At 45.2% G+C, this 12274-nt stretch overlaps 2 protein-coding genes across 2 annotated transcripts; both read right to left on the bottom strand.

Moving 5' to 3' along the window:
* Positions 1-454: 454 nt before the first annotated feature.
* LOC120817635 (gastrotropin) lies at positions 455-1640 on the bottom strand. The gene is made up of 4 exons (XM_040174049.2): positions 1301-1640; positions 1048-1208; positions 844-933; positions 455-748 (listed from the first exon to the last, which is right to left on the bottom strand). Exons 1-4 carry the CDS (start codon positions 1365-1367, stop codon positions 689-691), a joined length of 378 nt encoding a protein of 125 aa, XP_040029983.2. The 5' UTR covers positions 1368-1640; the 3' UTR covers positions 455-688.
* Positions 1641-3358: 1718 nt separating this feature from the next.
* Positions 3359-11660, bottom strand: LOC120817633 (alpha-1A adrenergic receptor). The gene is made up of 2 exons (XM_040174046.2): positions 10364-11660; positions 3359-4430 (listed from the first exon to the last, which is right to left on the bottom strand). The coding sequence occupies exons 1-2, from the start codon at positions 11316-11318 to the stop codon at positions 3865-3867; spliced, it is 1521 nt and encodes a 506-aa protein (XP_040029980.2). The 5' UTR covers positions 11319-11660; the 3' UTR covers positions 3359-3864.
* Positions 11661-12274: the final 614 nt, after the last annotated feature.

Here is a 12274-nt window from a genome sequence, read left to right as displayed (position 1 = left end):
TCCAGGTGACAGGTGGGGGACGGTCACCTCTACTGTTTTCACACAACAAACGATAATAAGGTGAGAATCCTCATCCTCATTTGGCCTCCATGCAACAGCCTTTCTTCTTAGAAAAGAAGCAAACTGCTCACTACTCAAGTTGAAGATTTGTTTCCCGAAATTATGGTAACAGAGGAACAGAGGAACATGGTGTTATTATTATTGGGAAAGTCAATATTAACAGTTTATCAAATGAGAATTCAATCCGTCTATTTATTTTTGTAACATTTCACAATCCCATCAGCAAAATGTAGTAAGCCAGCGCTGGAATACTTGGGAGGGGTTTTGATGTGGGATGAGGGCCTCACCTAGTGGAGACACTGGAGATGTGCAGCTCCTCGCCAGGAGAAACGCTAACGGTCGAAGACGACTCATGTGAAAAACGAAATATGTGAACAAATTGAAACACTTCTCATTCATATCTCTGGTTTTTATTCAATGTAGTGGAACCAAAAGAGTGAATGTAAAAGAAAAATGCTTTGATATAAGAAGGAACCTCTCAGTGGTCTTTCGACATTGAGAAAATACCTTGTAGATGATTCATTCAACATCAGCTTCCACTTAAATAAGCTGCGCCTACTTTATTCTTCTTGCTTTAGGCTTTGTTGGGAGCACTTTTTTCCAATAAAGCACGTTGAGTCCGGCAGCATTAGATCCTTCTGCTAGTTCTTCTGAAAGTCACACTCTTCTCTCCTGGAGTTAAGCAAATCTAGAAGACACACAAACAAGATTACTGTCTACCATCTGTTTTGAGTCAATGTTTGTCAGTGACTAGCGTTTTTTTCCAGTGGTCACTTCTCATACCATCACTAGCTTATCCTCAATGATTTCTGCTGTGAAATGGTACTGAGGAAACGGGATTGAAATCTTGCCTCCTTCCATGGTGACCGCAGCCTGCAGGTCACAAAAGGTCACACGAGTACGGTGCAAATGAGTCCGATCACGCGGCGCCTTTATAACCAGCTGCAAACCAGATTTGCAGTTAAACGATCTCTGTTTTTAACTCACCGTGAACTTGACGCCCTTCATCGTTGTCAGCTCACAGTCCTGGCCGACGGTGAACTTGTTGGACCAGGTCCAGTTGGGAATGCTCTGTGTCCACGTGAAGCCGCTCCCGTCCTGGAGCACCTCCGTTATCACTTTGTGGTCCGTCTTGGCATTGAGGAGCCCTGGGACCGAGCAGGTTAAATTGCACAGGACTTTAAATAAATGACGACTCACGTTAAAACAACTTGTGAATCGCTCCAAAGACGCCTCATACCAATTGCTGCCAGAAACTCTTCGTAGTTTTCTTGGCTCTCCAGCTCGTATTTCCCCGCAAAAGCCATGATGGTGAAAGAGAGGAGACGAAGAAGAAGAAGGAGGAAAAAAGGGAGTGGCCCGCTGAACACACACTGAACACACTGCTCTTTCTTGAACCTCTGTCAAAACTTCCTCTTCCTCTCCTGTTATTCCAAGTGTGCAAGTTTGAACATGACTGGTGCCGTGAAGAGCTCATTGTCCAGGTTACCGAGAGGAAATGTACGCGCCTTCAGCTTGAGGTGTAGTTCTTTCTTCACTGAAGGGATTTATGATTTGAAGATCCAAAAACAGGATCTTCATAATTCCCTCTTTGAGTTGTACTTGGACTACAGATGGTGAATAAGTGTTCTGAGAAAGACCATTTAACACATGTCTCAGTAGACCTGGTTGCTTCGGGACGGAGGACGGAGACAGACATGGACACAGAGGCCGAGCTCAACATGAGGAATAGTTCCATATTATCCACCATGTGATCTAGACTTGTAACGCTTGATGTCTGAATAAAAGAGAGCTGTGTATCCGGGGGCAGCAGTCAGCAGCTTGGCCTCTCGTAAAGCTGCCGGCGAATGTTCCTCTTGTTTGTGTGTCACATGTTGTCGTATCACGTGGTTTTGGATTACATGGTTTTGTTACTTTTCTTTCTACATAAATCAACCTGAGTAAGTTAATGCCGTCTTTTTAAATCAGTTCATGCAGCAACAAAATCGTACATTTCACTCACGTACTTTGATGCCGAATAGGAACTGTTAAGTGAAGCCAGACTGCTTTGGTATTTTAAGCGATCTTTATTTTTGTACTTTAGGCTAGCTACTCGACTATTGCTGCCCTACGTCCACACTTATATCTTATTCATTATCTAGTTTACCACAGTGGTCACGAGTTATTCCTTCATAAACTGATTGATCCTTTTAACTGGATGAAATTGGAGCAACTCCTGCACACCTGTCAGCTAAATTAGGAATATGGCTGATGTCAAAAAAGCCCCAAAAGTCACCTCCTAAAGTCTATTCCTATCCACTTTTTCTTGAGGAGGTAAGAAAAGACCACCCTATTTCCACGCCTACAAGAACATGCGCGGTTGAAATGTCACGCTGACGTAACGGTGCTACAACTACAACGATGGACTACAAGACGCGCAAAACGTGCCGTCATCCAGCATGCCGCTCGATGGCGTGGAGGCTCGCTGAATGGCTTCTTCTGTGAGAGGCTTCTTCACTTGTGAAGGAGACAAACTTTGCTTTCATGTTGCTATTGCAATTAACGACCAACAAGAGAGGAATCGTTGGGCACTTTGATACTTCATTCACTCATCTAGGAACCTTCCAAAGCAAATATAACTGCAGCATCTTTCTACTTAAATACGACCTTCTGAGAGACTAGTAGAGACTATTTCTTGGTTTGAGGGCTGTTTCTGCCTTTCACTTCTTTTTGGGGGATTTGCTCTTGTGCAGCTGCATTATGACTGCTCTGATACAAGCTGTTTATTGTTGACAATTTCCAGTTCAGTTCCCAACTGGAAGGAGACGCGTGACGGCCCCATGGCGCTGTGGAAATATCCCGACTGCAGCATACACTTTAATTGGTATGGATGTCTTTTAGGTGATCGCGGTCATCTACTATCGGTCATACACTGACGACGAGTAAGTTCCTCATGCAATCTCACTCTCACAGCGTTACTCTTTAGGAAGAGGAGGATCTTTCCAAAGTGAGGTCTAAACTTGTGTGGACGGTGTCCATCCTTTTAAAGGATCGTGTCTTCAAAGCGGGACAGATACGCACCCGGCCTCATCAACACGGCAAAGCGAGGACACAAAGCCTGCAGGGAGACATTTACTCCTCTTCAAGGCCCTCCGACTTACCGGTGTGGAGGGGTCCATCTGAACAGAGCTGGTCTCCATGAACTTATAGGTTGGGATCATCTGCTTGAGCTAAATGGACCTTTTTATTGTCCCGTTCCCAGCGGTCCCTCCTCTATACATATACAGTTATAAGTTACAGAGTTTGCCTCCAAGTGACATTTGATCAACACTCTGTTTATTCATGTATCACTCACATTTTTCAAATCGATAGTCATAACCTTTTAAACATCAAACATTGAAACAATTATATCATGATTGTGCGCGCAGAAGATAAATCAGGTTATACTTTATTTCAAAAACATACCATGAAGTCATCAAGTGACTGCAACAGGAAGTTGATAATTTGTCTTAAGACACAATGTACGTGAGTCAGGCTCTTTGTCGGTCTTTTTACAGGGCAGACGTGGGGCTTCAACTGAGAAAGACAGTATTCAAATTTAGTTTTGTTTCATCAAATTGCCTGCGCCGGTGCCTTTCCGTCCCAACAGTGACTTTCTCCAAAAGTTACATGGGACTAAATACCTGTGGTACAGCAGCATAGACGATACTCAATTACCATCACCTTACATTGAGCACTAACGACAGCAACAATCCACCGATGAACAAACGTACAGTGAATGCAGCACACCTGTCCCATCCGACCTCCATCGCTGACGCTCAGCAGTCACACCACGTCATCAGGCCCCCTGCCGTCCTTGTTGCTCCCTCCCTTATCTCTGTTCTTCCCAAAGGAGAAGGAGAAAACACCGCCGCCGGTCTCCTCGGCCGGTTTCCCTCCTCTCGCCTCCCCTCTCGCGGCTCCTTGCTGGCCGTCCCTGGGGTTGCCGGGCAGCAGGTTGGGTGTGGAGGGAGTTGGGGTGGTGCCCCCCCAGATGTAGAGTGTTTCCCCTTCGGGGCAGGTCGGGAGGCCCTTGCTCAGGTAGCTGGGGCTCGGGCTGGCCGAAGAGGGCAGCGTGCGCTGGCTGCCGTTCAAGAAGCTGGAGTTGTGATCCGCGGAGCCTTTGCGCGAGTGTCCGGAGGAGCGGAGGTTGGAGGAGCGGTAGTTGTACGCTCTCCAGCCGGGGTGCTGCCGCTGGTGACACTGGCACCGCAGGATGCGGATGAAGGCCAGCTTGAACTCGCGGTTGTAGCAGGGGTAGATGATGGGGTTCAGGCAGCTGTTGAAGTACCCCAGCCAGAAGATCACTTTGAAGACGACATCAGGGGGGCGCAAGTTCGAATTAAAAGACCCTGAAAACAGTAGAGCACAGGGAGAGGAGGGAAACTCTCATTAGCCTGATTACCACCGAGGCCGTAAATTAGCCCTTAACGGAAACTATTGTTTCTAAAACCGCTCCTTTCTGAAATGATCCTTGCGATTCGTACCCTCTGCTATTTTCCCCAAACCATAAAGAAAAACAAAAGGGTTTCTCCCCATAATGTTGTTCTATGTCGGCCTCTCTGCTCCGAACACGTTGCCAGTGCGTCTTGCAGTCTGTATTTTACCCAGCAGGTGGCAGCAGTGATTAAGAATAACATCCGGCTTGGCATTCGGATCGTCTACAGACAGGATGTGAAGCTTCAGTGGAGTCATTCCCTATGGTTTTAATCAGTAAAGTATATACATATATATATATAATGTAAAACAAAAGCTTTCAAAGGAACATAATGTGCTCCCTTTTCAAAAAGCGACGCTGCTGCTGTTACAGTTCACCTGGAGAACCTTCTTTACAAAAACACAGGGCGAGTGAGACGGCCCTGAATCCTCTTTTACATTCATACACTGAGGGAGACATGCTTTGCTTTGAGCAAGTGGAATACAGTGGAAAAAGAAATGCCACCTTTTCTCTGAAACAGCACACCGATAAATTCACACGTGGGCATTCAGGGAAACTTCTGTGAGACTCAACGAGACATTCTCCTCCGTCCTAATGATGGAAAGGTCAACATTACACAAGAGTGCAGCGCATGCTTGCAATGAGGATTGATTTACCCTTTAGTGAATTATCAGACTTAAGCAGACAAAGTATATCTATCGAACTAATGAGGTGAGAGGGGCAACAGCAGGACTGGAAAAAACAAATACTTTGTGTCTTTGTGTGTGGGCAGATTTGAGTAAAACTGTGCCTCTTTAGACCAACACACATTCTTAAATTTGTATAAAATCCTATAGAAAATAAAGATCCTCTATAATGATGCATTATAACCACAGGTTTATAGTATGAAATTAGCTTTGGTAAGATATTATAGGGAGATGCCTGAGTTTGCCTCTTCATGAATACCTATATAATACATAACAGGTAAAGGCAGTTGTGAAATTGTGTCCACTTTATGGGTTGAAAATAAAAATAGATAATCCACTATCGTTTTGGTTTGATGCCACAGAAGCTTGTGCTTGAACATGAACTCGTAAGGTTGATATGACGGAATTTTTTTATTTAAGATCCAGAGAAGCCCCAAGTGCACGCAAACACACACACACACACACACACACACACACACACACACACACACACACAAACACACACACACACACACACACACACACACACACACACACACACACACACACACACACACACACACACACACACAATTTGTTAACCTTGAGAAGGAGATGAGTGCGACAACATGAGGAAGTGTCTACGAGATGTGTCTCGTGTGTCTCCGGGTCGTCAGATTGTGAGATGAAACTAGTCGTGTCTGAATGTGTCCTTCTGTTCTTTAGATGAATTGGTCTCTTTTCCGCGGCCGGTATGTTCACATGCTATTTTTGCTTTTGGACAGCCACTTAAACGTGATTACATAACCGTGAGAGTTATGTTGGAGATTGGGAAACGGAGGATATGAGTGGAATTAAACGTAGCTCTTTTTCTGAAAGTAGTTGTTTGCAAACATTATATAATATATAAATTAACTATTTATTTTCCAACAAGATAATTGTATAATAAATATTAGTGGTAATGGTAATCTGGAGTAGAACGCTGTGTTCCCAAACTTCCCTATTTATCTTCGTTTGATAAATCATGAATGTACACATATGGGCTCTATCTTAGGACCGCAACAAACTATTTTTTCCCATGATGCATTAATTCTCTTAATGAGTTAAATAAATACTGAAAATGCGTGACAACATTGTTTATATCAACCCCCTCCCCCTCAATATATTTTAATCCCAATGAGCTACAACACACAAAAGCAGGAAGTCCTCACACTGCGGAAGCCGTAACCAAAGAAACCCGTGGCATTTTTTTCATGGGCATTTATTGCCTTTATTAGTACAGCTGGAGAAGGACAGGAAAGGGGGGACAGGGAGGGATGATATGCAGCAAAGGGCTTCAGTCTACAGGGCTCACGCTCCACTGGGTGAGCCAGAGGTCGCCCAGAACGTTGTGTCATTTTGAACTTGTAAACTGTGATTTATCACTTAAAGAAATAGTTGATTCATTTTCAGTTGCATAACACGCAAAAAGGTACGCTGCACTTTGCTATCCCTTAACATGACAGACCGATTAACAAGTACGTTGGTTTGAAATGTGTAAAGCACAGTGTAGCATTGGCTTCTCTCACTGTTAAGATATGTGAGAAATGAAAATCATTCCTCTCAGAAAGGGCCCCTCAAAACATCTCGAGGCCCCAACTGAGACCAAGAGGGCCTTTCTACAAAAGTGCAGACTAAAAGTGTAGGAAACACTGAAATAAATCTGCTTTACTAAAAAACCCTTCCGGTTGCCAGAGGTGACACGTGTTTGTATGTTTAAGTTTTGTGTGGCGGTTTTCCATTTTTGTTGCTGGAAGGGGCTTCATTTAAACGGCTGCCGTGTAAATACGGCAGAGGATGCGAAACAATGGTATGGAGATAAGTGCGGGACGATTTTTGTTGGTGGTCTTTGCCCTTCTGTGAAGAGACATGTTTGCACCTCCTTCCTGAGAACAGGCACGTTCACACAGCAGCACACCTCGCTATGAAACACAGGAACATCTTAACAAAACAGGGCATCCTGTTATTCCCACTAATTGGAAGATGTGATGCCTATTCTGTGCCATGTAGAGCGCACACTCACACTCACACTCTCACCCTGTAACAATAACACACCAATAAATGCAATGAATTTGCGTTGATGTCAAAGGACAGAAGTGATTGCCCTGGTATATTGCTTTCTATGAAACCACAGCATGAAGCCCTTTATGGGAAATTGAGTTGACATCCCGGGGACCCTCACTTTCACCCCCGCTGCCCTGTGGCCCCCCCTGCAGCTCACATCTGACAACCCCTTTCTACTCCGTTGCTTCGACACTTAGCACTCTCATTAGTTTCCCCCTTCAAAAACCATTTGAATTACCCCCGAGGCCGAGCGCCGGGGCCGGCCAGCTCATCTAGCAGGATCACACGTGCTTGTGTGAGATGCACACGTCCACAGTTTATCTTCCAGAAACACTTGGAAACACTTGGTTAACACCTCAGAGTGTTGGTTTCACTCACACGTGGGCCAACTGCTTGCATCAGTTAGCTAAATGTGAGGCCTTCACAGTACATTAGTGCCTCCGCTGGGTGTTAAAGAGCCGTGGAGCAACGTGTGCAATGAAATAAAACGCGGAACCGCTGAAGATACGATTATTTCTCTTTCTGCCCAAAATGAGAACAAGAAGAAACAGCAACAATTGGAATTCAGAATAAAGACGTCTGTGTCTGAAAACTGATGAGCTCAGCATACTGTTGTGAAACAGACCCGCTGGGGGGGAACAGGTGCAGTTTGAAAGGTGACAAGGAGAGTTAATGAAAGTAAATTGCCTTCATGTCGAAGGTTCATAAATATCCCCATCTATCTATCTATCTATCTATCTATCTATCTATCTATCTATCTATCTATCTATCTATCTATCTATCTATCTATCTATCTATCTATCTATCTATCTATCTATCTATCTATCTATCTATCTATCTATCTATCTATCTGTCTGTCTGTCTGTCTGTCTACGAGGATTTTTGTGAAGCTTTGGCTGCTTTTGTTTGTCTGGCCACTCAAAAAGCCTTATTTGGTTAATCTCTTCTTATGCTTTGAAATCCAAGTGCTGCAGTGTAATTCCTTTCAGAATTGTGATACAAGAATGTGTTCTGAAATAAGTTAAGGTTCACATATGTCCCCCTTACAGACAAACTAGCTAAGTCAGACAGAGCGCAGTGAGTGAGTGTGCAATTCCGGCCGCTTTTTGTCCGAGGAAACTCGCCTGGACCGACAGTAACTCAAAAACTTTGATGTAATGTTTATTATTTTGAAGTCTGTGTACCTTTATTTGTGCGTTAAGTAAAAGGTGTAAAAGGAGACACGATAACTCAGAACCTGTAAAACCAAGGACTGCCAAAAACACGTTGTTTACAGAATTGTGATCAGATTGGTTGGATCAGTCGAGAAGGTGAGCGTTCACATATTTCTTTAAGCTGCATATGTTCTGAGTTTACGACTCGAGGGGTCAGAGGTCGCAGGGACTCACGCTGGCAACTTTGAGCCTCAATTTCACCTCAACTTACGCTAAAACTCTGTAGCGGCACACAGACAAAGTTCTATTAACACACACATTTCCTAAAACCCACGCACGCACACATGAAAACAAGCACACACATAAACAAAATGCACGTTCACAAGCACACGTACACCGCCCACCGAAACGATGAATTATGTTTCATGTCAATGACGCTATTCAGAGGACGGAGCAGCGTAATAACAAGTGTGAGGCAGGAAATCCCAATATGTGGGTGGAGGCTAATGAAAACTCAGGGAGCCACATTGTGACAGTCGTCACACTGCTAGCATTTAACTTCAGACGAGAGCGGGGCCACACATTTAAATCGATGACCAACTACGTTTCATATAATGCCCTTTGGGAAATGGAGGGGGAAGTTTCGGTCTCATGCTTGTGCGTAATTCCCTGCTAGAAAACCAATGGACTGATTTGTAGGGTTTATTTTATGCTCCTCTGAGGACCGTCCAAAAGGAGCTGACGTTCCTCAGTCACAACGTCTCACTGCGCCACACCAGAGATACAGAGGACTTGTACCCTGGAATGCCTTGTGTACACTAACATACCCTTCCAAATCTTCCCTTTGCGTGGTCTCTGATATGAAACTGTGGAAAATGCCATCTGTTATATGATTTTAGTCACTAAGAACACCACGAGGACAAATAATCCCAGCTGTGTATTGATGTGAGGGAGTGTGTCCATGAGAGGACGTGACGAACCGCAGCTTAAAGCCAGGGGAGCAAACACATTCCCATATGACGACCGCAAATGTGTACATTGGCAGGTTCATGTCAATAAACACTCACATGCCAATAAACATTCGCATACAGTAACAACATGTACCATATAGGTTGAATTCATCTGAACAGGCCCTTAAACAGTAACCATGCTTGCACTGCACCGCCACGTGAGCAGTTCACCACAGAATATAAATATAATACATTTCAATTTCTCTGCAGGTTTTAAAACAGCCATGACAGCAGGTTGCTGAATCACGTTGGGCGGCATCAAGGAGTTTGAAAACCCGGGACCCCCGCATAGGGAGGGGGGGCCCCTGCTCTTCACTTGGCACACGTCCGGCATTTGTTGCATAAGCAGATTAATTGGGATTCAGGGAGTAATGCAAAGATAACACGTAGAATTCTTTGGATAAGCTTGTTAAGAATTCCTTCTTAGTCTTTAAACAACATGTTTATCGCACATTAAAGGGTCAGAGTTTAGCAATCACAACATCTGCTGCCTGTAGAGTTGGAATTTTTAAAAGTAGGCCCAAATCCAAACCCCGAGTCATTATTAATGATTCTAACTTAATTACAAAAACAGAGGTTGCCAAGTCAGAGAAAGTAAAGAGATCTAATTCACTATATTGAATGCCTCAATTATATAAGGGTGATAGTTAAAGGGTGAGGTTAAAGTTTTATTCAATAATATGACCACATATCATAAACGCTCTATAGGTTTGGCAACGCTCAGAGCAGTAAATAGGAGATCGGCTGTAGATGTGATTCACAAGGCTTCACTTCACTTTACATGCCTCTAAAACCTTTCCGGGGCTCCCAATAATACAATTCAATTACAGTTTTGGAATGGTTTTCTGTGGAAAATGTTTCATTCCAGGCCGAGACCCCATAACAGACAACAATGACGTGTGATGGAACACCTACCTATGGGTAAGGCCAGGAAGAAGGGCAGCCAACAAAGCGTAAACATGCCGACCACAACTCCCAACGTTTTTGCCGCTTTCTTCTCCCGGGAGAATTTCAGAAGTTTCACAGTGAGGGAACTCCTCGCTTGGTGCGCGCGGCCCTTGCCGGTGACTGAACCACCGGGCTCCTCGTTCACCTGTGAACCCTTGTGGATCCTGAGGGTCAGCTCACCGGAGTTCATCCTCTCGCGCAACACACCGGCTTCCAGGTTCTTAGTGGTGCGTTTGGCGACTATGTAGACCCGGCAGTACATGACCAGGATGACGATGAGAGGGATGTAGAAGGAGCCGAGGGAGGAGAAGAGCGCGTAAAAGGGCTCCTCCGTGATGAGGCAGATGGTGGCGTCCGGCGACGGCGGCTGCTTCCACCCGAGCAAAGGACCGATGGATATGACCACCGACAGCGCCCACACGCCGAGCATGGCCAGCAGAGCCCGCTTCTCTGTCACGATGCTCGGGTACTGGAGCGGGTGGCTCACCCCGATGTAGCGGTCGATGGATATTACGCACAGACTCATGATGGACGCGGTGCAGCACAGCACGTCCACCGCTGCCCAAATGTCACAGAGGATCCTGCCGAAGACCCAGTAGTCTAAGATCTCCAGGGTGGCGGACACCGGCAGCACCGTGGTGCTGAGCAGAAGGTCAGCGATGGCCAGGTTAATGATGAAGTAGTTTGTCGGTGTCCGCAGGTGCCTGTTGCACACCACCGAAAGGATGACGAGGATATTGCCCACAATGGCGAACACGATGAAAGCCCCCAGCACCAAGCCGAGCGGGATGGCTCGCGCGAGGTCCACCTCCGTGTGGTTCCCTCCGGAGCTGTTGGCCAGGCTGGAAGCGTTCGGAATCCCGCCGAGTTCCGAGGAACCATTTTGCCACAAGTTCGTGACATTGTCAGTGCTCAGACTCATTTTGACTCGAGAGGTCCTCCATAGCAGGCTTCAGATCACTAGTAACGGCAACTCACGAAAGAGCTTTGCTGAACATGAAATAATTACCTGCCTAAATGTCCTCAGTGCGCATGGCTGCCGTGCGTATTTTCCCTTTTGTTTCCAAATCACTGCAGCGCACAGTCCCTCATGCAGTCCTCCATCCACTCTGCTGAGGGCTCAGTGGAGAAGTGAGGGGGGGCAGCAGTCATCCCCTGCCTCCTCTGCACCACACACATCGCTCCCATAGGCCCACTGGCCAACCGAAACACTTGCTATATGCACGCATGACGCATATTTACAGCCGCTGATCCTCACAGACGCGTGACATGGGAGGCCGTTCGCATCATTTGACACAACTGTGCGCGTTTTGGGAGAGGTGCGTCTTTGGAGTGTTGCAGCCTATTTGATTTTCCTCTGTGGGAGGGTGCTTAACTAAAGATATTTGTACTAAACGACGTTAACCTTGATTGATGTCTTCGTTTTTTGGTTAGTTAGTTAGAAAAATAAATAATTGATGAAACAACACAAAACACCTCATAGTGTCGTGGCCATTGAAATAAGATCTACTCAGTGAAAAGTTGAAAGTTTGAGTCCGAAAGGTGAAAGGTATTTAATAAAATCACAGGCATAACAGGCATTTCACGGGAAATAAAGTTCCCTATTTTGATCAAATGCAGGAGAACGTGAATCCTCCCTTTGGATCTGAGTGCTTTTAGTGAGAAGTGACTGATTCAAGGACTGAGTTCAGATAGAAGAACATTCCTGAAGAGGCAAATGACCTAACGCTCTGGCACAGTGGATCAAAAAGTGACATTTATGTTTAAACTATGGTCCAAAAAAATAAATAATAGTTTTCCCCTTTTTGTGATGTTACACTGGTTGAGGACGTTTAGGATAGCCTTTGGTTACAACTATGTAAACATATGAGTAAGAAG

The sequence above is a fragment of the Gasterosteus aculeatus genome, chromosome 4 (assembly GCF_964276395.1).
Source record: "Gasterosteus aculeatus chromosome 4, fGasAcu3.hap1.1, whole genome shotgun sequence".
In the NCBI taxonomy this organism is placed as follows: domain Eukaryota; kingdom Metazoa; phylum Chordata; class Actinopteri; order Perciformes; family Gasterosteidae; genus Gasterosteus; species Gasterosteus aculeatus.
Note: the sequence above shows the minus strand (reverse complement) of the source record. Positions and strands in the feature narration are given on the sequence as shown.